Raw genomic sequence first — 26,885 nt, forward strand, 5'->3', positions numbered from 1 at the left:
CCGGGCCCTCGCGTCACAGGCCGCGCCGGGTCAGCTGTGAAAAGTATCCGCCCCGGAAACGCTTCCCTGCACGAAGGGCCCGGACGCCGCGCTGGCCTCACGCCCGGCGTCCTTCACTCGGTCCCTGCACGCGCCAGGGGCGCTCCAGCGTGACGGCCCAGGCGCACCAAGGCTTGGAGGCGCTCGGGTTCCTTCCCCGGGCGCAGAAGCAGTGGGGCCTGGGAGAACCGCCATTGCGCTCAGAGTGCCCCGCTTCAGGGAGATGTCAGCGAGCTCCGGATGTCCCGTGGGGCCGCAGCGGTCCTGCCGGCGCCGGAGCCGGAGCCCAGTGTCCGGGGAGGGCGGCCCGTTCCGGCCCGCGCAGCCAGGGCGGGCGCCCAGCGTGGGGGCGCGGCGGGGACTGGCCGATCACTCCTTTCCGGGAAGCCCTCCCGGGTCGCACGGTCGGGTTCGTCTCCGCGCTTGGAGTGCTAACCTTCGGCCCAGGCGCCTCGCCGACGGAGCTCCCCGCTGGCTCTGCCACAGCCCCGCGGGGGTGTGGCTTCCGCTTGGGGCTGAGCGCTCGGTCCGGCCGGCCGCCGGGAAGAGGGCCACAGCGGCGGGTCTGGGGCTGCTCCGGCGGGGCTCCCGGGGACGTGGAGCTGGCTGCAGAGCGGCCGCAACAGCACCCTCCGCCCGGGACTCCGGGAGGTGGGGAATCGGGCCGCTACGCCCCGGCGAGGCTGTGCCTGTTCCGGGCCGCTGCTTCCTAAGACGGCTCGGAGAGCGCTGACCCGACTCCCCAGGGCGCGTCTTCCTCCGTAGGTACCTTAGGAGCACCCTGGAGATGCATAATGTCTCCATTTTCAGTTAGTGGAAGCGTGGAAGTACATAGTGGAAGAGATGCGGGGCGCATCACAACCTGTAGCAATTTGCTGAATGACCTTGGGCAAATCATTTCTCTGGGTCTCTGGTTCTTGGCTCAGTATGAAGGGACCGAACTTTTCTCAGCCTCAGAAATCTATGTCCATGATTCCTGTCTCCGTCTCTAAATAGATTTTAAGTCCTTTCCTGGTTTGTGAACGTGTTTTAATTAACAGGTAGAAGTTTTTCAGTATTTTTTCTCCCATGTGATCCTTTTTGCTGCTGGACTACACTCTTCACACAAGAAGGTGTTTGCTATCGCACCAAATATATTTAGACCTTTTCAGTCCCAAGTGGCAAGTGCCACCCGCCCCAACCAGAGCCAGAACAGGGCTAGATGCTGTTTTAAGCTCCTGTGAAGACGCTGTCTCACTGATGAATCATCAGGTCTTTGTAGTGGGTATTCTGCTGGCCAGAGGACAATCCGGGTGTCTCACCCTAGGGTCAGGTATATTATGAGTGAGGCACTGTGGATCTCTTTGCTAACAGTGATTCAGCAGCAAATTTGGGATTAGCTTTAGGATTATCTGGTTCTGGCATCTAAAGGAAGTGCTTACACTGGCTGAAACCATACACACTTTCTCTTCCACCTCTAACATTGTTTTTAAGGCCTTAATGAGTATACATAGGTGTAAGGGAAATATACAGTGATGTGCCTTAGGTCAGATGGGCCGCCTCTGGGTTCATTTAATTAATCTATTTGAGACCAGCTTTTACTATGTTGCCTAGGCTGGTCTTGAATTTGTGGGCTCAAGTGGTCTTACCCCTTCAGCCTCCCAAGTAGTTCGAGCTACAGCTGTGCCCCAACACACCTAGCTGGCGCCATGTGTTTAATGGAGAAACCCCAAATACACACTGGGCAGAATTGTAGAGCTGCTCTGTCCAAGACAGACTTTAAAGCTGCACTGTCCTACCGCTACATGTGGCAAATGCAGACTTGAAATGTGGCTAATGTAAATTGAGCAATACTGTGAATGTAAAATACACAGTACTCTAAATTTTAAAGGCTTAACATAAAAAAGTATAAATACCTTATTAGTTGAAGTTTGAATATTTTGGATATATTGGGTTAAATAAATTATTACATTTTTACTTTTGGTTTACTCCTTCAATGTGGCTGCTAGAAAGTTTTCTACTTATATTAGAAACTTGTATTAGCACTGTTGTAGAGACCACACAGTGGGGGCTGCTGCTGCTGGAGTGTGACTGTAACAGGTGCCTGACTAGAGGATGAAGGTTAAAGCTGAGGTGAAAACAAGGGTGACAGGGAGGAACGGGCACTGGTAGAGAGGAGGGCTGGGGAGAAATGTGTCTTGCAACAAATGAAAGTAATTTCAGTTAAGTCAACAGAAATCAAAAGATTAGTTCATCTTACTATGTCCTCCTTAGACCTTGATTGCTCTAGGTGTCTTGTAAGTCAGAAAGCTTTCCCCGACAGTGAACTCTCTTCTGTTTGTGTAAATCTTTCCTAACCTACATTTTGGTAAAATTATGTGTTTATATCTCCCTTTACACTCGCAGTGTCCACCAAAGTACTATGAGCTGATCATGAGAGGTGATGCTGAGATGCCCGAAGTACACATGGTGGGATCTGGATCTGGGCACCACAGGCAGGAAAGATTTCTGACTGAAGATCTTCTTAGACCTTGATCACTGGGGAGTCGTTCTGTTTATAAGGAGGACCGGCCTTAGTGTCCACCCTCCCCTGCCCTTTTCCTTGCGTCTCTGTAACTAGGTTTCCCTACTGCATTCCTCAAATGACACAGGTCTAAGTGTACCTTCCCGTCTGCCCTGGGCCTGCTCACCTCTTTGCGTGGTGGGGGATTGTTCAGAAGGCAAAAGAAGCCTCTAAATATAAGTGAGGATGTCAGAAAACTAGGAAGCAGAAGTGACAATATATGTATCTAGGACAAATGTATCTGGGACCAAGGTTTTGCCAGCTGTGTACAGCTCCTCACCCATAGCCTTCTGTAGTAATTAATTAAACTTCCACGTGGGCCTTCTTTTTTATTTTATCCACTTGCCAGGTCACACCAGTCCAGACAACTGCAGAAATGCACGTACCAGTGATTTCCTTGAACGGTGGTTCAGTGGTTATGGCAGGACGCACACAAAGCCTGCGGCTCTTTCTAAGCATGTCCTGGGAATGCCCTCAATGAGCCCTCCCTCCATCTCATGCATCTGCTAAGATGATCCCTTGTACTCAGCCCTATTTGGTGAGGTTTTCTGCCCTCTGCTGCCTATAAAGCCACACAAGTGTGCTGTACCTTGTAATCATTTGCTAGTGCCCTCCGTAACACCGTGTGGGGCCAGAATATTACGTTTCTAGGGGGAAGAGAATAGTTCCTCCTCTCTGATCACTAATATTTCCAAATAAACACTTCAGTCATATGTGTTTCTATTTTATCAACATATTACACTGTAAAAAAATCAAATAGTATCACTAGGCTAATAATGAAAAAGATATAATAATGCACAGTATAGTGATTATAGCTTGTAATACTGTATAATATTGTATTGCATGTTTCAAAGTTGTTGAATAAATTTCAAGTCCTCATCACAAGAATTTTTTGGTATCTGTATTTAACATGATGGATATGTTAATTAGCTTAATTGAATCATTCCCATATTTTATATATAGATTATAACATCACTTTGAACCTTACTCTACAATTATAATTTATTTGCAATAAAATTTTAAAAATTATTCCTCCTAGCCACTGAAACTTTGTACATTCTAATCAACATCCCCTTATTCTCTCTAGCCCCCTGCCTCTAGTAGCCACCATTCTACTCTGTGATTCTACAAATTTGTTTTGGATTCCACATATAAGTAAGATCATAAGGTATTTGTCTTTCTGTGGCTGGGTTAGTTCACTTAGCACATAGTTTCTCTCTTTTTCTTAAATTCCAGTGGTGGGTGTTCTGGTTACTTCATGAATGAAATAGCAAAGTCATCATCTCAGAGTAAGAATGGGGAAAGAAATGTTGAAATTTGAAGAGAAAATAGAAAAGTATGAAATAATTTAGGACATAACAGTAATCAATAGCCTGAAATCAAATCTTATTTTTAATTTTTTTTATGTATGTCTTTTTGAGACGGGGTCGCACTATGCAGTTCAGGCTGGCCTTGAACTCACTTTGTAGCCCACACTGGACTCGAACTCACAGCAGTCCTCTTGCCTCAGCCTCCTGAGTGCTGGGATTACAGGCATGTATCACCATGCCCGGCCTGCAAATTCTATTTTTGTACAGTATGCAAGGTAATTTTTATACTTCTAAATAGTGGAGAAAAAAATCTAAAGACATTATATTGTGACATTTAAAACTTATATAAAATTTTTCCCATGGCTACTTTCATGCTGTAATGGCAGGGTTGAGTAGGTGGAAGACTGACCCACAAAGCCAAAAATAGCTGGCCCTTTACAGGAAAAGCTGGCTGGCCCCGGATCTAGGAGAATGTCCTAGAGAAATAGCATTCTGTACTCTTTATACCTCACCCACCAATATTGAACCTTGCCATTTCTATAACTCTACTCTCCGTGAGTCACGGATCCTCCTGTTATCCCTCAGACCTTCCAACATGTCCCTTTCATACACCCTTGTGTTCCAATTGGTCTTAATGAAACCTGTAGTATTTTCTATTTGCCAATTTTACTTTGTACCATAGAGGAACTACCGTGAGCTCAGATATGTGTATGTATGGGGGTTTCCATAAGCTTTCAGAACAGGGTCATTGCTTTATTATATAGTCTGCCTCAGCACCAATCAATTTTTACGTTGTTATCCAATTCCAGAATAAGATGAGAATCACTATAGCACCCTCTCCTACCAAGTACAAGGTCATCCAAGGTGTCCAAGAAGCACAGCATTTCATAACAAAATAGATTGATGAAAGCAGAATTAATTTCTTATCCAAGATTGTCATACAAATAATCTCTGTCGTCCCACTCCCTTTGTCCTCAGTCTCTCCTAACAAACACAAACATCTCTACTAGAGCAACCAAACTTGCTCTTCTCAACCTATTTCTCTTATTTAGGGCGCTGGCAGGACTTGAATATGTCAGCACTAGAGTATCTGGGTTCTCTGGACTGTTAGGTTTCCTGTATTAATTACAAATTTGGAGGCTACTCTGGCTTCAGTAAAAGCTATGCCAGGATTGAAATCCCATCTGATTGTTATAGGGGCTGGGATTTGCTGAATGAGGCATAGGTCCGTGAAAAAATGTGAGAAGAAAAACGCTGCAAAGACCTGTAGCTGTCAGGTTGCTAGAGCCTTTGAATAAGTCACTACCTTACCAAAGGCAAAGACCCAGCCTTGTCTCCATTCCGGTCAGGCATCTGGCAGCCTCAGCCCATCCCACACCCGGCCCATACCATACTCTGAATAAAAAGGTCTCCGAGAAAATAGTGAATTAGAATTTAATTTTTTGGGGGGGGTTCTTCTGAAACTATTAAGAATATAGATTCTGTTACTCTTTGTTAAAGAGTCAGGTCAGGTAAACTCTTGACATTTTTCATAATTTGAAAAAATAAGCCAGACAGAAATAAACCAGAAAGCCTTTTAAGGTGGAGTAGCAGTATCCTCTCCTCTGAGTAGTCAAACATAGTTCTAGATTGTGCTAACTATTGTTCAGAGGTAAAGCATGTTGCTGGTTGACTGTTCAGCCACAGTTTAAGTACTGTATTAAAAATATCAATACTTAAAAGTAAGTTTTCATCATCTGTAAAATGCATTTACTTGGAATGCCATTTGGAATATGGGTTTAACTATATAATAAAGTTAATTCAACCCTTTTTCGCCCCAAACCTTTCCTGTTTGAATTAAATATTTCCTTTCCTAGAAATGCTCTCTCCCATCCTGGTGACTGACCCACTGTGAGACTGTTCTCATAAAACTTTGCGTGACAACCATGTTAGTCACTTTATATGGTTTATTTCCCTGAGTTGAGTACTATTGCTTGTATTCTGTTTTATAGACTACAAACCCAAGCTTAGTGAGGTTCACTAATTTGCCTTAAGAGGGAGCTAAAGGACTAGTAGCAACGAAGGAACTAAAAACCACAAAGCCTTGTGTTCAGAAGACCCTAAGACAGAAACAAGATGCAACTGGGCTGGGCCGGGGCTCCCCCACCTTCCGGGTTGGGCCCTGACACAGACACTGTCAGACAAGCACACAGAGGGGAGATTTCACTTTATTGTTACATCGTCTCACAAATAACCCAACACAGCCAGAAACACTGAGTGGAAAAAGTGCCATTGCAGAGAGGCCTGGCAACAGAAGGGAGGAAGAATCAGTTCATCTCCTTCATGTCCCCAGCCTGGAAAGATATTTCTATTACACAACAGTGCGGGCAGCTGATGTACCAGATAATCTATATGATGGACACTCTGAGCTAAGAAATAGAAAATCATACCAGGTGGGATCAGTGCAGGGCAAGGAAATAGAAAAGTCAGAAAATATTCGTTCCTCAAATGAATCAGGCGTAGAAATACCAAACAATAAAAATATTTTTCAAACTTCCAGTACTTAAGGTGGGCATCTGATAAGGAATTAGATAGGTGTGGTACTTCTTGGTGGTACCATTCCTGAAAATAGTGACCTGGATACACGTTATTTCTCCCACACCTTCCGAGGCATGAGAATTTTCTAAGACTGGGAAGAACTGACCTCACTTTTCTGCCTTGCCAGCCCCAAAAAGTAGAACATCAGGGAGACAAAGGCTATCAAAGTAGTCAATTTGGCAACATTTGAAGAAGGTTAATGAATCTCAAGACTCCCTGTAATTATCTTTAGACATTTTTAAAGTGCTTTATCAAAACTAGGGTTTAAAACATAATAATTTGGTTAGAGAATTCCAAGTAATTTGAATGTATTGAGATTATGATATCCTAAACCCACTTCATCTTAGCTGTTTCTACTCTCAAACTCGAAAATCACTAGCTGATTTTCAGAGACCAGGAGGCTCCGTAATGGTCATCTGATCATCGCTATGATGCCATAAAATCCTGCATGAAAAGGCCCAGATTCAGGTGCATCTTGCCAGAACCTGGGAGTTCCTGGTCTCGCTTGATCCACAGGGAATCAAACAAGGATAAACCAAAAGGAGCCTGCAATATGTCCTACTTGGGACCAAGAGGCAAGGCTTGGGGTAGAACGTTCAAATAGAGAAGGAAGGGGTGAAGAATTTTAGCTCCATCCTAGGATAAGAAGCAGGCCAAAGTGTGCCCATGACAGGCAGGGGAGTGTAGAGGCCTTGGTAGAAAGGAGCAAGGCCTCTGGGGTAAGCAAATGAGGTGTAGCTGGAGACAGCCTGAAGGCTGGTGGCCTCACAGTCACCCCTGCTGAGCTTCAGTGCAGCCTCCCCTATTATGGATGGCCTTGTTTAGTTTTTTATTTCGCTTCTTTTGTTGAGGCTGAAAAGAAAGGAGCCTGTGGGATGACCCAGTGACAACTGACTGACAGGTTGTTCAAATGCGGGTCACCAAGTTCCTAGTCTAGGAGCATCTGTGAGGCCAAATTCAGGGTTTAAGGAATTTTTGGTAAGCGCAGTAACTGAACAGTAGACAAGGTAGTTGGTGGTACGTGGCAAGGTGGAAAGTGAGATCCAGGAAATACCCTGAAAACTATTGCTATCAACCAAGTATAGACCTGGGAGTATCTTTAAGGAATATAGCTGGCATTTTTCTGACTCGTGCAAACACTTCTATAACTGAACTGAAGGGGAGATTCTATTACAGGTATTAGTGTGCTTAAACTAACACCCAAAGAAACAACAACAAAAATGCTTCAGAAACTCCCCGTGACTTACCCAACCCTTTGAGAGGGTCAGGCAATACTGGGCAGTTATAAAAGGTTGTTCTTAATACTACAAAGCTGAGGAGGTTCCCAAGCCTCAGGTCCCTGCCTGGATGTTTCATTCCCTGCCTCCATCCCAGAAAGCTTTCCCCAGGTAGGCCTCACCACCAACTGACTCTATACAGTCTTCTCCCTTCCATTCTAACCCTGCTCTAGGTTTTCCATTTCCTTTCTCGACCCTATTTCCAGATACCTGAGTCTCCAACAGATATATCATAGGCTGGGTGGAAATACTGGCTGGATCTTGGGGGTAATCAATGTCTCACAACGATGCCTACATTTACTAAAGGCATCAATGACGTGTCAGAGATTAATATTCATCTGTCTGTGGTCTCTTCTCCTTCCTCCTCTCCAAGAATTTCACAGTGGAAGACTACCTCAGTTCATCTTTGTACCCTCCACTTTTGGTGCCAAAAGAAGGCCCCAAATGTAACAGTTTGGGTTGGGTGCTTGGCACACAGGAAGGAAAGCTACTAGATCCTCCTGGCATCTGTCTGCAAAACACACCCTTCCCCTACTCTGCCCTTTTCACACACTCTCATCCCTCTGCCCTCCTGTTAAGGCTTGAAAACAAATGAGGCAGGACAGAGCCTTGGCCGGAAAGCAGGTCTGAGTTTTAGGTCCTTCCTGTCACTGACTTAATATATGAGTTTATACAATTCACTTGCCTCTCTGGACCTTTGTGTAGTGTTTGGACTAGGTGACCTCACTGGACTCTTTCAGGTCATTTCATACCTGAGAAATCAATGAACTAATATCAGAGATTCTAATTCCAAGACACAGATTACCTACACCTCTTTGAAACAGCTGAAAGGAGGTAAAAATCAGGTTCCTATTTATTATATATTAGATATAGGAAAAGAAGCAGGTGTATCTATGAAGGAATAGAACCTGGCAGCCCCTGTACTTGACTAATAAAAGCAAACTCTTGAAAGAAGCAGAGAAGTAGGCCACAAGTGAGACCTGGCAGTGTCAAAAAGGGTCTATTAAATTAAGTGATCAAAGGAGTAAAAAACAATGGCTGTAACCAGACAAGATCTCTAAGCACAAACTATAGCCTAGACGGGTCTAGGAGGGGGGATCCCCTGGAGCATCTATTGGAAGGATGGGCTTGGTCCACAGCAAGTTGCTTCTGCATTTGGTTCAAACCCAGTTTTCTCAATCTGTTAACCTGGTGTGTGCACACATGCAGACGTCCTGCAGGCTGCAGTTATGCTTCTGAAGTGCTGCAATGAGAAAGAAACATCCGAAGAAATGAGACCAAATTCAAAGCACTTAGGCTATAGGCAAGTCAAACATTGGTTTGAAAGCTGCTTGTTTTCCCCACCACTCTGTGTGGCTATACTACCGCTCATTCTGAGATGGAATGGTGAACTCTGAGGGTGGGCAGTGGTAGATTGGCAGTATGACCGAAAGCCAAAGACAGGATAAAACCCACATACTCTCTGAGAACCACCCCCCAACTCATGTCAAGTGGATTGATGTCACCTGGCCAATTGGGGCACTCACTTGTCTTCATTCAAAGAAATGGTCTCCACAAAAGGGATCTCTTCTTTGTCGGCCTTCCCCATGATCAGGCGGTGCTTATCCAAGTTTATGATACACTGAAAACAAAGGAGAATTACTGTTCGCTGTCAATGACCCCATCATGGGTTCCCCACGTGGGAGGATCTCTGTGTCAGAAAAGGAGTATTAAAGGGAGAGTGCAGCCAATCCTACCTTCAGGGATCGGAGAGTCTGGAGACCAAGAGACAAGTTTTTCTCATTGTCCTCTAATAAAAACAAGGTTAAGATTTAGCTATTTCCTTGCTGGGTTAGAAGTCAGTCTGATCACCATTAGTTCATTCCATCCATCTACCCACCACCCAGCAACCCACCCAGCCAATAAAAATCAGTTGACATTTGTTATTAAATAATTTTCTCACATCATATAGTTAAAAGTGATGGAACCAAGATTCAAACAGCTTTTTCACTGAAAAGCAGAGATGTGTTTCAGTCAAAAACCAGGAACCTAACATAGTACAGAATATATAAGAAGTGTAGGAGATGTGTCAGAAATTATCAAGGGAATCATGAAAGGCATATGAATACACTGTCCTCTGCTACCAACTAGTTCATGGAAAACTCTCAGGGGACATTTTTACCTGCACACAAAAGTGCCTGTTTTCTTGTCCCATGAGTTTTTAAATCAGACTTCCACATTCCATTTTCTGATTGATTCTCAGTATGTCTCGAATGTAGCTGAGGGCCCATCTCATACTTTGCAGAGCTAAATTGGGACAACTTCTACAGCACAGGAAAATGGGAATTTGGTATTTTGAAGCAGTCATTATGTACAGCCATGAGATCTCCTCAGGGTTTACATTAGAGTTCTTAGGTCCAGTCTTTGATTTTACTCACCAACCACAGCTGCTGGGCAGTCCAGGCGGAAGGAGCCCATGGTGATCACTAGATGTTCAATCTGCCCCACTACTTTGAGATGCCGGGGCAGAGAAAGCTTTTCGCCTTCATGCTTGTGAGATTTAACATGCTCCTTGAGTCTGCATCACAGAGAAAGATACCTTGGCAGAAGTTTCTCATACATCTGGCAATGCTGCCTTCTGACCCACAGCTGGAATTCTCTAGAGATTTCTTGGGACTAATACACCAAAAACAGCTAGGCTGCCTATACGTGTTTCAGTACTCTGTCCTAAACATGCCAGGGGGATAGTTAAAAAACCTAAACATTCATTTTGTATTTTCAAACAGTGTTTGTCACTACCTGCACTAATGAAGGAGGGGAGGTGATACATTGGGAGTTCTGTCCTCTCCTGCATCCTAGCATCCTCACCTGTGTGTGAGACAGTTCAGTTAATTCTAATTTTAGGAAGTGCTTTGTTTCAATGTGTACTTATCTCCTTCTCCTTTATATTTCAGTCTGTGCTCATCAGCATAGTGGAGGTAAGAATGTATTTGCACTTGTATTGGTATCAGCAAGGAAAATGCTGGAGAAAGTCTTTTATTAATTTGACTTTTCTGTACAGGGGAGAAAAGAAAGCAATAGCAACCAGATTTCACATAGTTATATAAGCTGAGTGCAATAGTTAGCACTCAGGCTATTATGGGTTGGTGGATAAATACTTAATTATGGACCTTCTGTGCCAATACTTCTTCTTTCTTCCATTTCCTCTCTTTTGGCATTGCAGCCCATCCAAAAGAAAATAATTGCAGTTTTACAGATGATGATTAATTCCCTGGAATCATGGCAGTCTGCTGCCTAATTATGCACAGGACATTATTAGGCTTTCTGGAACCATCATGTTGTGCCATACCTCATCCCTTAACCACATAAAAGAGCTCAGGATTCTTCCCACAAGAGCACTTGAGTCCTGGACTCCCCCACCCCTACCCTAAAGAGCAATGCGCAAAACCCTAGAACCAACTTCAAAGAGTCACAGGGGTGGTGACGGGTACAGGTGGAGGACATGAGAAGGAATACATCATGTGGCACGGACACTGATTATACATAAATGAAGCACTGTGTAAGCCCTATAAGAATATGGATATCTCAACTGTACCTCAGAATGGCCATTATGTCTGTCTTGGTGATTATTGCACTACAGAGACTTGGGCCAGGGGAGTGATTTATTGTACTAGCAACTGGAAATAATGAAAAATAATATGGCTTGATCATATTGATCCCTGGCTAGACCTCAGAGCCCATCTGATTCTTTGCAAGAAAGAATAGAAAGACAGAAAAAAATAAAAGGAGAGGCAGAATGAAAAGGGGATAAGATACAGAATGGCTTCCCAATTAAAAGAGGGAAAACCCAACTCTAGCTGCCAAAGAACTAAAGACACTCACTATCCCAGATGTCTGCCTCACACTCCACCCCCAGCACAGGCAGCAGGAAGATCTGAGTTACCTGCTCTTCATAGAGGAAAGGCACTAAAACACCCCCAGTTAACTGCCTGCTGAGAACAGCAAGAGCTGCCTTTTCTCAGTTCTGACTAATGCTTCTTGGGGACAGGCAGTGTATCCTCCAGAAGTAACCTGAGAAAACTAAGGCCAACCATATCTACTTTCACTCACTTGGGGCAAAGCAATGAGCAGTTCATTCTAATTTGCTGTCTAGTGGGCTAGGACAGGGCACACATGGGACCAGGAGTCTCACACTCTTTCATTCCAGAGTCCAGAGATCTCTACTCAAAACCTACGAGGAGTTAAGAGAAAGCCCAGCGCTTTGCAGCTTACTGATTTCTCCCAGCTGCCTGACAGCCCACCACTCTTTTGTCTGCTAATGACTCTGATTCCAGCTTAGATCTGAGCGTTGCATATTTCTCCTTTTGCTTCTGTGGAGACCCTCACCATCTTTAGCTCCAAAAGAGATTCAAGCAAAGAGTGCACTCACACCTGACTTCCACACAGCACAAGTGGCAACTTACCCCAATCTGTCCACACAGGCCGAGGATATGAGATTGTATTGACAGCCTGTGTCAACCAAGGCTTTCACATCCTTTCCAGCACACTGTGGGGATGAAGCATACTGTTCAGCGGGAAGCAGAAAAGTAAAACGGAAGCGAGATGCAGAAAGCAAGCAGATGTCAAAAAGGGCTGGAGAGTATCCTCTCATTATGGGTTGGTAGTGTCCACTGCTAAATCTGCCACTGACTGGCTCTTTTTACTGCAGAATACAAGGCTAACAAAATATCCCAAAGGACTTTAGCTGCTTCATTCTATATATCAAGCAGCTCTTCATCTTTTTTAAAAAATCACATTCCCCTTTATAAATCTGAGAAAAGCCTTGGTCCTTTTTCCCATAAAGATGAACATGCATACAAATACTGTACACACTTCTAGGGTTGCATGAAGTGCCCCCTTTAAAACTCATTTATGAATTCCTTTAGACTCACAAGCTATACAGTTTGGAGGAGAGAGCCTATTATTCAAATCATAAAGGGGCCCAAAATCTACTTTCCAGAAAACCCTGGAAAAGCTATTCTCTGAACATTACCTGGCAAGAAACCAGAATCATGTCATCATCCTCAGACTTCTTTAGTCCTTCAGACTTGGCCTGATTGAGTTTGTTGGTCTTGGAGGCCCAAGGAACACGACTGCTTCGCAGCTTGGACAGGTTGGTTTCCATGAGGCGCCTCTGCAGGATGTTATGAGGTTGCTTGAGGAACAGAAAACAGAAAGGTTTCTTAGTGACAGGCCACGCCCCTCTTCTCCCACGGCCCTCTAAGTACCACAGAAATAATGAAGGAGCCTCATGTAATTGAACACTACCTTTTCTTGTTTATTCTTCTTTCGTTGGTATTATCTGCCAGGTTCTACAAACCAATTTGCAATTGGCCATCATGAATGAATGAAAGAGCAAGGTACAACATTGGGGAAATGTGGATAGGGTTAGCTCGGCAGAACTAGAACTAGCAGATCCTGGTGATGTTGCCTACTGCCTTCCCTCTCCTTATAAGGGAATTTCAGAGGAAAAGTGGGCTTAGTCTGAAGTAAGTAGTATCTGCATCTTTCCCGATGACTGTAAATCTGTAGAAAGGGCAGTTCCTTCCCAGAAGTTACAGAAACGTACCTAGTACCAGTAGTCAGAAGCTCTGCTTACTTTTATGACAAGCCTCAGTCCTTTACAGTCTCGTCTTTTACACCTAGTCTGTAGATGTCCTGGTGGCTCAGCTCTTCTGTGAGCTCAACCACCCACAGTGTGGATGGGGTGGGAAGATTCCTACCTGCTGAGCAAGCCTCTCAACAAACGCACTTTGTAACTTGGCAGAAGCCACAGGAATCATCTTCACTGACACTCTCTTGCTGTACCTTTTAGGGGGCCAAAATTGGAGGATACAGGGACAGACACTCCACAAGAATCAGGAGATTATATAGCCAGGATACTTAATATTATGAAGCAGAAAAAGGAGTGTGAGTTCAAGTCTGCTCTTTGATGGAACTTAGGAGAGTTTCTTATGCACATATTCACGAATATGAATATGCACATATTCATGAATATGCATATATTCATGCTCCACTATTCCTACTCAAAGTAGTCTCCTGAAGGTTAAGGTATCTTTTGATACCTTAGTCATTTCACCTGAGAAATTTCTATATACAACCATCCTATGCCAACTTTACAATAACATTTAAAATCCCCCAAAGATAGAGGTTAACCTCAAGTTTACTATATTCCTTCTCTGATTCTAGGAGGAAGGGAGTCCCTCTTAGAAGCCCAGGGCTTAGAATGTTTCTGGGGAAAGTGGCAGCACTGGTGGTCTTCATTATCTGTTACAGATTTCTAAAGAAGGGTAGAATCAGAGCTATGACTCATTTTAACACTGATGAGTTGAAGAAACAGATTCCCAGAATACTGATTCCTGGCCAAAAAAGAGTTCTAAATTAAATTCTTTGGGAAAGGGGAGGGAGAGACACTTATAAAGAAAATGAGAACTTAGCTTGATGAGGGATTATAGGAAGTGCTAACTCAGTCAGATTTTGGGATGCAGTACTGTGAGAATGCTTTGCTCCTCAAAAGAAAAAAATTTTTTTCCTTTCTAATCTCTCTTACTAATAAGCCTGTGTTCCCGGATCAAGCCATATGGAAGATTTTGAAACAGGATATTTGTTTCTGTCGAGTTCATGCTTAGCAAGATCAACTCAGATAAACTGGATGCGTAGAAGCAAAGATTGGAAGTGGCTTTGAAGGCAATCTAATCCACAGCCTCTGACCTGAAGCTTGCGGCTCCACGACATTGGTCTTGGTGAACAAAAATTTACCTAGTTATTCTTTTTTTTTTTTTTTTTTTGGTTTTTCTCCGGTACCGGGAACCGAACTCACGACCTTGCACTTGCCAGGCAGGTGCTTTTGCCGCTGAGCTAAATCCCCAGCCCCTACCTAGTTATTCTTAACCTTTCAAAGGAGTTAATCATCAATGGACTAATGAGGAAAGTTCTAAAATTCTCCTTGAAGTAATCCTCCTTCTGTATTTCTCCCTTTCTCCTGGATCTTTCCTCCCCCAGCTATTGGGGAGAAAATTCACCCACAAGACTTCAGATCCTGCCTCCTCAATTCCCATGCTCCTCTAATCACTGAAATAGTCTCTTTTAAAAAACAAACAAACCATAAACTATGTCCAATTCCTGATATTTTGCATTTTTCACTGAGATCACTTCTGATCCCACAATACCAATAATACTGTCCCAATTCCCAAATTCAGGAGACATTCTTCAGCCTTAGTTTTACTTAAATTCTTTAGTACATTGGCCTGGATTGACTTTTCTTTATGTGCGCCTTTCTTTGGTGACCAGAATTAATATGCGTTTAGCACAAACACACGCTAAATGTAAACTATTCAAATGTCACTGGAGTATATAACACTGAACATGAAAATTCCCCTTCTCAGTCCCAATCCTTACAAATAATGAGCATTAAATTTAGAAGTATATCCTTCCAAAGAACAACTTTATAAATATATTCAAATGTCAGATCATACAATCATACTTCTAAATATTCTATTTTTATTTAATATATGAAAGGCATTTTTTCTATGTCCATACTTATAATTGTTTTCATTCACTCTCTTAACTTTCATATTTCCAGAAAGTATTCAGGGACAGAAAATTCACAGCCAAGTATCGGGGATATAGCTCAGGGGCACAAGCGCCTGCCTGGCAAGCTCAAGGTCCCGAGTTCAATTCCCGGTACCAAAAAAAAAAAAAAAGAAAATTCACAACCAAAAAGCCCACATGAACCTCAGAAATGTTTTTCTCTGCCCATTTCATTATGCGCACAAGTTATAAGTGACAATATACTGCACATTTACCTTTGCTCCCACCAAAATTTCACCAAAATGATAGTAAAGGAATAAGAAAAGCCCAAGCCCATAAAAACAAAAATAACAGTTAAAGAAACAAGAAAAAAATATATTAGATGTTGACAACATTCTGGAATCTGAACAACAGAAAGAAAAGCAGTAACTGACTTATTCTAGAGAAAGCTTAGTGCTTCACATCATTTTACTTCACAGATTGCTGAAGTGACAGAGACTGTCAGCTGCCCGTTAAAGTCCTTGTCTTCCTACTGAGCAGATACCTAGATTATATTTTCTTTTTTGCAGTTAGGCATGACCATGTGGCTGAGTTCCTAGGGGATAGGATCTGAGAAGTGGCAGGTACCATTTCCAGGACTGGCTCATAAAACTCCTCAGCATACCCCTCCATATTCTTTTCCCCTTCTGGCTAGTTGGACTGGTGTTGACTCCTATGGTAACCTCTTCTCACAGGCCACATGTTAAAGACAAAAGTACTACTGTCACCCTGGGTGACATATAATATATATATATACATATTAGACAGAATGGCTATAAAAGCAGTTTTCCCACTCAAACTAACACCCCAGAAGGGCTGAAGGCTTAGTGTTATTGGAACTTCTACAGTCAGAATCTGGGACCAGGGTTGGATACAGATTAATTTACAGCCTGCATAAGACTATTTGACTCAGACAACTGGGAAACATGCCAAAAGTTTATTCTGTTTCTAAGAGTAAATCAAAAGGCTGACTAGTTGATATTTTGGTGGGCTTTCAGATTTCTGGAGCAGCTCGGACTGTGGAGTTCCATAGAAAGAACTGAAGGACATGAGTTTAAAGACTGAAAGGGCCCACATGGAGCCTACCATAACGAAGGAGAAAAGATCCACACCGAGGTTTCACATCACTGTGGAAAACACAAATGAAAAAGATTCCAAAAAGAAAAGGACAATCCAAATATAGAGGATTAGGAACCAGAATGTTATAGGACTACTCAACAGAAACAATGGATGCTAAAAGACAATGGAAAAATATCTTTAAAAAAATCCGACAGCACATAATCTCTACACCTAAACTATAATCAAGATTTTAAGAAGTTATTTCCTGTGCATTCTCAAGAAGCTGCTGAAAGCTGCTCCACAAAAGTGAGGGAAACAAACCAACAAACAGAAAAGTATGGGCTCTAAGAAATAAAGGATCCAATAGAAAAGAGAAACAGAAGAAATTCTGAGAATGGTATTGAAGGAAAAGTCCAGGATATAGGTTGTCTATCAGTCCTTCTGAGTGGCCAGTTCAAAACAAAATAAAAGATGTCTCCAGAAAAACCCACAAAAATGGATGTACTACATTACCTATATTTTTAAGGTTCTCAGAGGAGATTTAAATTTAAAATTTAAAATTAAGTGGACAGATGTGTTGGTGAACACCTATAATCCCAGCACTCAGGAGGCTGAGGCAGGAAGATCGTTGTGAGTTCGAGGCCAGCCTGAACTGCATAAAACCTTGTCTCAAAAAGGCCAAAAAAATTAAGTAAAAATAACCCAAGGAAATTAATTTTGAGAAAAACAAATATTTATATGAGAAAATATGATCATTGTACATTTGCCTTAGCTATAAATAATCTGAACATAAAATAAATAAGCAATAAATACAGATTTGACCCAAAATAATTATTTAGAAGAATATTAATATAATAGGAGAAGGGATGTGATAGGAAGGTGCAAAAGAATGAATTTTTTTCCTTTTTAGCAAAATCAATAGATACTTGTAAATCAAAAAATCAAGAAGTAGCAGTATCACATTTACTTAGAAATATCGTGACCCTCAACACAAGCAATAGCTTTAAATTTAAGTTTTAAGTTATACACATGTATTTTTAAATACAAATAAAAATATACATCCCATAAAACAGGTGACAGTTCGGCCCCAAGGAAAGTCAGGTTGTAGTGGTTTGAATGGAGGTTTATTTTTTTACATAACAAGAAGTCTGGATGTAGGCACTGTTCACCTTAATACAGCACATTAACAACTTCAGGGCTACCGCCTCTGCAATTCCCTTGCGATACCCTCATGGTCATAAGATGGGTTCCCCAGCTGAAGAAAGTACATCCACATTCAAGAAATGAGAAAAGAGGAAGGAACTACAGTACATTACTGACACCGTCCCTTTTATCGGTAAAGCAAGAGCTTTCTCTGAAGTTCCCTCGGCAGTATTTTTGCCTATATCTTTTTGGTCAGAATTCATATGGCCATTCCCCACTGCAAGAGACCCTGGGATATAATTTAGCCTTCCTAATACTATAAAGAGAAATCAGACAGATAGAAAAGGGCAGAGAATGGGTGATATTTGGGCAACTGACAGTGTCTGCTAGATCATCCAAAAACTGAACTGCATATGCGTGCATGCCCCTGTGTGTACACCACCATGCCCACACAATGTCATTTAGGTGCCTAAAATGCCACGTTACCCGATAACTAGCCTACCACCTATTTCTCACATTTGGCCTACTTTCTGCATTTTATAAAGTAGTATATACTTTATAGATATCTGAATCTGTTGTATAAATATACCACAATTTAATGGTTTAATTACTCACAGAAATTTAGATTTCTTTCATATGTCATCAGAAACAACAGTGTCATAAATTCAAAGCCCATTCTTTCTCAATCTCTCTTCCACTAACTCCTAAAGCCACAGACAATGCCACCATACCACGTTCCTCTGTTTATTTTCTAAAAAGTCGGTGTTCCTCACTGTCCTATTCTTTCCCCTTTTCTCACTCTACACATTTTCCCAGGGCAATGTATCCACTTTCATTGCACAAATTACTACCTTCATGATGGTGACTCTATCTCAAGTTTAGATCTTACTCTTGAGTTTTAAACCTACAGACCCAACTGTCTTTTTTTAACTTCTCTACTGAGACAGTCCACAGCACTTCAACTTAACTTGTCCTACTGATCATTCCCATAAAATTGGCACTTTCTCCCTCATGCCTATATTGGGGAGTGAAATTCAGCCTCCTTAACACCTCCTATGCTCCTCTTCATTTCTTGTTACTGCTAAATCTAAGCATCTGTGATCCTGAGACATTTAACAGCCCCTTCCTCTACAGTGGTTCTCTTGCCAGCGTATCCAACAAAAATCCTCAATTTAGCATTTGAGGTCTTGCACTAACTACCACTCATCCTCCTTTCTGGTCTCATCTGCTTAATTATTCTTCCACGAAGGCTTTCTCTTCTCGGCAAATTACCACTTGTCACATATATTACCCTGAGCAAATCACTAATCTCTCCAAGCATTACTTTTCTCTAAGCCTTGCTTTCTTTATGAGTATTAAAAGATATCTGGGCTCCAACTGTTGTTCAATTTTAACATTCTGGGTTACTTCCTTTCTGCTAACTTAGTAGATGACAAAGACTCACTTATTCTGATTCTTTTATTTTTCTAAGCTTCCATCCCAAGACTGTTGCTGCCTTCTTTAAAATATATTTGGGATCAATCTACTTCTCTCCATCCTCACTACCTCCAACCTAACCAAGCCACTATCATTTTTATCTGTGCTGCCACAGCTTCCCCTTTTGTCTTCTGTCTTTTCTTATACCTTTCTCCAATCCATTCTCTGCACAACCAGAGTAAGTTTTTAAAAATACAGGCCAGATCTTATACTCCCTTACTCAAAACTCTTCAATGGCTTTCTATTGTTCTTCAAACAAAATTCTAACTTCTTATTATGGTCTACAAGGCTCTGTACCATGGGGCCACTGCTACTGTCTCCAGCTTCTATAGATATACTGTTCTCTACTTCATTCATTCAGCTTCAACCACACTCACATCTTCACTCAACAACCTTTCCCCATTCCAATTCCTTTGCACCTGCTGTGCTCTCCACCTGAAATGTTTCCCCCTAGTGCTTAAGATAGTTAGCTGACACGTATCTTCCAGGTTTCAGCTCTAGAGACACCTTCTCTGCTCAGAGACAACTTCTCTGACCACACTATTTAAAGTAGGTACCTTACCTCTTTTGTTAACATATACCACTATTTCTTCCATAAATAATTATAACTCTAGAATTATTTTGTTTTCTTTTCTAGAATGTTAATTCCATAATAGCAGGGACCTTGACTGTCTTGATCTCAGCTATATTCCCAGCTTTCAACACAACACTGCACAAACAAATCTTGATCCCTTATTTCTTCAAAAACTCTTTCTTGATTATCTAGTTTTCTTTCATAGTCCCTTCAACTGTTGTATATTATTTCTCTTTTTGTTTTTTTACTTTGTAGATTAAACAGTTCATATTACTGATATTCTGAATCTTTGATCATTGCTTTATAAATTAAGTGCTTAAGTGGCTTCCATCTATGTTTACTGAAATATTGGTTTTCCAATGGCTGTCCTTGTTCTTTGGGTACACAGTAAAAATCAGGTGTGATAATCTATACCTATAATCCCAGCACTCTGGGAGGCTGATGTAGGAGGACTAAGTTTGAGCCCAGGCTGGGCAATGTCACATATTAGTATGTCACATATTTATTAGACTGTGTCTCAAAATAAAAAAAATTAAAAAAGGGCTGGAGATGTACCTCAGTGCAAAAGCTCCAGGTTCAATCCCCAGTACCACAAAAAAATTTTTTTAAAAAAAGACACACAGTACTAATTACCTAGATGGATGCTGTAGGTGCTCCAGGGGCCTTTAGGACATAATTCTCAAGTCACTTCCTCACATGGATTCTGTTTTATGCTAAAGCTCAACAAGCCAGCTACTAACTCATCCCACGGTTCTCTATTGTTTCTGAAACACAGTTGCAAGAAGCATCTAAACCCTAGCCAGGAAAGTTCAAATGTGCTGCCACCATCCCTGTCAAGAGCTTCTGAAGGAATAGGGCACTATGGGGAGTGCTGTATTTTTGGTGAAAATAGCTGATGTTCCTCAACCTGCCACCCATGCCACTTAAACATATCTTCAGTCAGGCTGTCGAGTAGGGAAAAAAGTGAGGTAAAAGGAAACAGATTACACTGCAGGGTGCCACAGAATCACAACTTGAGCAAGAACTTCTAACCCCACTTTCTCAATCCCTTTGCCACACTGAACCCAGACAGAAATAAAGATATTTCTGTAGTCCACAAAACAGGCTAGATTGGAAAATAGAGGAAACGACAGAGATCTGTTTTCTTCGTAGCATTCACTTCCCAGGGAAAAATCGAAGATCTCTAGTTAGCAATACAACCATAACTAAAGATACATAGAACAAAGGTCAGCAGATATATCCCACTTGTCAAATCCAGGCTGTTACCTGTATTTTAGAAACAAAGTTTTATAGCACACCTGTAATCCCAGCTACTTCGGATGCTGAGGCAGGAGGACCACAAGTTCAAGCCTAGCTTGGGCAACTAAGCGAGACCTCATCTCAAAAAGAGGGATGGGATAGGACTGTAGCTTAGTAGTAGAGTACTTGCCTAGCATGCATAATACCCTGAGTTCAAGTCCCACCACTGAAAAAAAGGTTTTATTACAATCAACCCCATTTTTTAAATGTCTATATCTGTTTTTGCACTACACGAGCACAGATAAATAGTTAAAATGAATAGGCCTATGAAACTGAAAATATTTGCCATCTGGTCCTTACAGAAAAAGTTTTTCTAAACCCTGACTTAGAGTAGTATTTAAGAGCATTTGCTTTGAAGTCAGACAGAACTGAGTTCAAATTAGTGCTTTTGTCAAGATTCATTTATATGAAACGATCCATATAAAAGCATTTAACACCATGCCAGATATAAACACTCAAATGTTATACATATATGTATATATACGTATTTTAAATTCTCATGCATAGCCAAAAATTGAAGCTGTATATTCATCCACTTTTTTCCCCTAAGAGGGTCTGAAATCCTATTTCATTTTAGTTCTCATTTATCATCTATACACAAACACAGTCTCCTGATTCAAGCATAATTTATCTATTTACTATCTATCTATCTATCTATCTATCTATCTATCTATCTATCTATCTATGACCTACCTACCTACCTACTACCTACCTATCTCTGACCTTGGAAATCTAAAAGGGCACTGCTATCTTTGCCTTCTCTTTCTTACAGCTGAATACCCAACATGTGACCCATTCTACCCTGTGCAAACAGATTGTCCTTGGGTTCGCAGTGGTTTGAAAACATATGGGAGTCTACGTAAGGCAGGCTGTCACAGTGCCCCAGGTCTTCTGTGTTCTGTTTCTTTGCCTTTGTTCCATGATCCAACAGACAGGTCATTTCAAAGAAATCAGCCTTATTCCTGATTGTTATCTGCAAAATCAGCCTTATTCCTGATTGTTATCTGCTCTGTGGATTAGTCTGAAATGGAGGTTTCTCAGCTAAATGCAGACTACAATTCTGTTAAAAAGGATTCACAAATGAGTGAGGAACTAGAGCAGATAACTGGTAAAATTCTTACTCTGAGGTTCTACAGAGCCCACTGTGGTCTGTAGCGTTCTCTCCATTCCATTTCATGGCCCGCTGCTCACAGGGAGTGGTGAAGCTGTTGGTCTCCATCCGAATCATCATATCAGGCCAGAGTAACGACACTCAGTGAACTGCTGCACCCTTACTAACATTTTTGTCAAAGAGCACGGGCTGCCTGGTGATGGTATTTATCTTCCAACACCCACAGGCTAATTTAACTTGTTCAAAAATCAGACTCCTCATTCTCATTCCCTGTCCCCAGCCTGTTCCCCCAGTGGTGTTACCCATTTCAATATATGACAACTCTGCTTCTTCTACCTGCTAGATCAAAAACCCTGAGGTAATCCTTACCTACTCTTTCTTTCAGAGTCTTCATTCAATCTATCAACTAAGTTTGTCAGCTTGACCTTCAAAATATATTCAGAATTTGACCTTTCCTTGTTGCCTTCATTGCTCTGAGGTATCATGATTTCTCACCTGGATTACTGTCGAATAATCTCTGAATCTGAATCAGTCTCCCTGCTTCTAGCCCTTCTGTGATCTAACCCACAGAGTTGCCTAAGTAATTTTTTATAAAGTAGGTCACATCATTTCAGTCCTCTGCTCAAAATCTTTCACTGGTTTTATATATGAAACCAGCCCCCCATATATACCAGTTTTCACACATATATGCATATTTGTTTTGTTTTGCTTTGTTTTTTGAGACAGGGTCTCATTATGCAGTCCAGGCTGGCTTTGAATTCATGGCAATCCTCCTGCCTCAGCCTCCCAAGTTCCGGGACTACAGGCATGTATCACCACACCCAGTTTATTTACCTGATATATTTACTTAATTTTATTTTGCCTCTTCTTCCCATAAGAATACAAGTTTCATGAGGGCAGGAACTCAGTTTTGGTTCACCATTTTATCTCTAGTACTCAAATTATTGCTTGACATGTAGCAGGTGGTCAATAATAAGTTAACTAATCTTTCTCCCTAACTTATAAACTCCCTGTCAAAGAAACTTTTCTATGTTTATCTATGTATTCCTAGAATCTAAACTACCTCCTGAACACAGAAAGTCTTCAGATAATGTATGCTACAATTAGGAATGCAATGGCAATTCAGGAAATCTTGATGCTTCCCTTCTAAGGCTTCAAAGTTCTGGGCCCAAGGCTTGTGCCATAAGACATCATCCTAGACTGCTTTGGACCAGGTATTAAAGATCAGCTACTTCATGGTCAATTTGCCTTACTATCTGTTACCATCCTTTTTTAAGCCTCTATTCCTAATACTAGTCAATTTGGCTATATGCAGAATCAATCATAGGAAAGAAAAACTCTCTACTGCCAGACAAAGACATGGCCTAATGGACACAGGTCGGTAACTAGGTCACATATAAGAGATAGCATTTTTTTAAAAAAAAAATTACAAGTCTTTAGCATAAATGAGAAAAGCTTCTATGAATCTAGTAGCTGAAACAAGAGAAATTAGAATACACAAAATGCCAAGAATGAAGATGTTTTTCTCAAACGTCATCAAGATTTTATTAAAAAATGGCTGGGTATAGTGGTACATGCCTGTAATCCTAGCATCTGAGAGGTTGGGGAAGGAGGGCCATCTTGAGTTCGAGGCCAGCCTGGACTACATAGTGAGACCTTGTCTCAAACAAACAAACAAAAACAAAATTAAAAAAATTTACTTACTCAGCTCTCTGGCTTTAGTTCTTAATCTAATACAAGAGGAACAATACAAATGAAAGGATGAGAGAGCCAGACATAACAAACGATTAATTTCCACAGCAGACTTTGTAGCAGCCAACTCCACACACCTAAGGATTAGGTGAAGGGACTTTCCTGGGGCCAAGGGATCACGACCATCTTGAATTACCTCTGGTGTCCTCTGCCAAGCCAAAAAGGGCTGGCAAGCTGATATTGAAGGGTGAACATTATAGAAACAGATGGTATGAGGTAGATAATTCAGAAAAGCCAGCAGCACAATTCAAATACATTTACTAGGAGGAGGAAAAACAGCCCACTATCTTCACAATGCTCACACTGCAAAGCCATGAAAGCTAATTTGTCTTCTCTCCTCCTGCCCTCCCCTTTTCTGTCCCCCTTCTATTGAGACTGTCTTGTAAACTACTTCAAATACAAAGTATTCAATTAAATCCTAACACCCTCCAAGTTTAACTTCTAGAAAGAGAAAATAGAGTCAATGCTGGTCTCTTCTATCAGATATACTTCTAAAACAGAGTGATAAAAATGTACTTCTAAAGTTACTTGAAAGATTGTACCGAGGCAGCAAAATCAGTTCCAAGAGAGCTTAAAATATGTTGTCTCACCCCAGCACTTGCAACTCTCCTACCCCTGCCTGGGTTTCTGTGACCTGCATTCACTTGCACATTAAAGTGAGAACAGTGACAGAGGGAAATCAACTCCAGGATAATGGGTACAGAAAGTGTGAACCATGGTTCAGGGCTTCATAGTCAATTGCTGTATGTCCTATGTATGGCCATCCCCTGCTTCTTGAGGATACTTCCTCCTTTCAGCCTAATGGTATGTTTTGTGCTGTCAGATCCTGGTGGCTCAACTAGCACAAAATGGAGTCAGAAAAGTAGATAGGATTTTTCTTACATAGCATGAAGTAGTAAAGCAAGCCTAGGAAAGATGCTGAGATAGTTCCTTGGGTGTGTGTGTGTGTGTGTGTGTGTGTGTGTGTGTGTGTGTGTCCTTAATGATCCAGAACAACCAAATATCAATATCTTAAATCCAGCACAAAAAAGTCCACATTTTAATTCTCCCAATAATTCTCTCTTTACTGATTCCTAACGCTTCTAGGAACTAGAATTATTTTGGTCTAAAGGAAAGAAGACAGATCTGGTTTGCCAAATGAATCTAGGTTGCTTTAAAGGTAAAAAAGGGAAGAAAGAGGAATACATTCCAATCACTCATCACTCTCAGCGTGATCAAATCATGCCATTCCATGGCTTGTACAGAAAATATAACTTTAAAAAACTGAGCAAGATAATTGGAACAGATTTCCCCTTGCACATGAGTAACCGTAGGGAGGAAAAATCTGGCATTGGTATTGATGTATCATTAGAACCGTTAAACAAAAAAGTAGACACAGAAACTCTGCCCTCCACTGCCAATCCTGGGCAGAAATGGCAATTTGAGTGAACCAGGGCCAATAAGCATATCCAAAATGAAACATTCCAAGAACTCAAAATATGAAAATACTGGAAAGATTATGGACAGCACTTCTTTCATTTGTAAAATATATCTAATTAACGTTTCATAAATTATTCTCCAGATGAATAAAGTGAGTATGAGCTCAAGAAAACCATCAAAGCACACGGAGAACAGTCCAGATAAAGCAACAAGGTTGTACATGGCCCAGAACGCTTACAATGACTGAGGGATGAGAATCAGGAACTGTAGTTCCCTGGCAGCCCTTGGCCATCTATCCTCCCTCTACAGACAGAGGGAAGCATGGTCTTTGAATCCAAGGTTCTTTCAGTCCTGGGCTTCTTCTACTTAATTCCAAGAAAAACTGACCCCGTCAGAAGAAAGACTGCACCAGCCCCTGCTCCAACTACGCGCACACATTAGCGGTCAGTGAGACGGAGCAGCCTGGCTTTCTCCCTCCACCCATTCCTGGGGGGCAGGGCTACAGAAGGAGCAGAGATGAGAATGATGAAGAGTTGTGTAGGGTTCGGGGAACCTGCACGTTCGACCCCTTTTCCTTCGCCCCACTCAGAATGGAAGGTCAAAAAACCAGATATTTGCAAAGGGCATCAGTGGAGTTAAGAAGTCATCTGGACACGGTGACTGTCACAAAGCTTTCCTTTCCACCCGTTCTCTCCCCCCAGTATGAGTCAGTCACCTCTATCAGGGTCACAGGACTGGCTGCCAGGCTCGTGCCCCGCGAACAGAATGGATTTGGCTTTAGGCATCGGCGGGAGAAAGGACACTAAGGGCGAGAGGACAGGGCAAGGTCTCCTTCTCCCCGGAGGGAGAAGGCAGCGGGGAGGAAGGGAACGACCCCAGCGGGAGGGTGCTGGGGGCGGGATTCCCTGCCGAGCATCTGCCAGTGGCCGGTGACTCAGTGAAAGCGGCAAGGGCCGGGTGGGGCCGCTCGGCACGGAGGTGACCGGGCGGCGGGGACCCCAGGCGGGCGCGGCCGCGGGGCTCACCGTGTCCTTGGACGAGCCCAGCTTCTTGAGGCCGTCCAGGGGCAGCAGGTCGGCGGAGTCCTTGTGGATGAACTGCACCGCTTGCTTCATCCGGCGCTGCTGGCGCAGCGACGCCGCCTCTCGCATGTCGGTCTCCTTGCGGCCACCCTCGGTCAGGAGCCCTGAGTAAAACATCGCTAAGGCGCGCGGCCGAGCGACCCCAGTCGCCCCCGGCTCCCTGCGCCCTCAGCCTCGAGCTCCTCCGGCTCCGCCAGCGCCCCGCGCCGCGCCTTTTGTAGCCGAGCGTGACGTCACGGGGAGCAGCCAGTGCGCGCGCCGGGGGCGGGGCCTGCACAGCGCCCCGCCCACGCGCTCCTCCGCGGGGCCCTGCGTCCGCTGCCCACCTCGGTGCCACGCGCCCGGGGCAAAAGCGAGTTAGTGACGGCCAGCGCTGCAGGGACTGACTCCGAGGGCCAAGGGTCTACGCAGCCGCTTCACTCAGAGCTCCCCCCGCCGCTCCCGTGTGCGTGCCCCGCATCCCTGGACTGAGATGGGCACAGGGCCGATGTTCCAGTAGTCCCTTCCACCCTAGCTGCCGCGCGGGGCCCTGCTCACCTGTCCACGCCGTGGCTGACCCGGGGATCACCGACAGCTGGGCCATGCCCGAGTCCCGCCGCTCGCACCGCTGCTCTGCTTGCAGATTCGGCCCCCCACTC

At 42.9% G+C, this 26,885-nt stretch overlaps 1 protein-coding gene across 1 annotated transcript; it reads right to left on the minus strand.

The window, feature by feature from the left end:
• Nucleotides 1-6,080: 6,080 nt before the first annotated feature.
• Nrip3 (nuclear receptor interacting protein 3) lies at nt 6,081-26,453 on the minus strand. The gene is made up of 7 exons (XM_005380249.2): nt 26,191-26,453; nt 12,757-12,918; nt 12,188-12,270; nt 10,163-10,302; nt 9,482-9,534; nt 9,272-9,366; nt 6,081-8,988 (listed from the first exon to the last, which is right to left on the minus strand). Exons 1-7 carry the CDS (start codon nt 26,362-26,364, stop codon nt 8,973-8,975), a joined length of 723 nt encoding a protein of 240 aa, XP_005380306.1. The 5' UTR covers nt 26,365-26,453; the 3' UTR covers nt 6,081-8,972.
• Between the last annotated feature and the right edge of the window lie 432 nt (nt 26,454-26,885).

Source organism: Chinchilla lanigera, unplaced genomic scaffold (genome assembly GCF_000276665.1).
Source record: "Chinchilla lanigera isolate Chin_1 unplaced genomic scaffold, ChiLan1.0 scaffold00013, whole genome shotgun sequence".
In the NCBI taxonomy this organism is placed as follows: domain Eukaryota; kingdom Metazoa; phylum Chordata; class Mammalia; order Rodentia; family Chinchillidae; genus Chinchilla; species Chinchilla lanigera.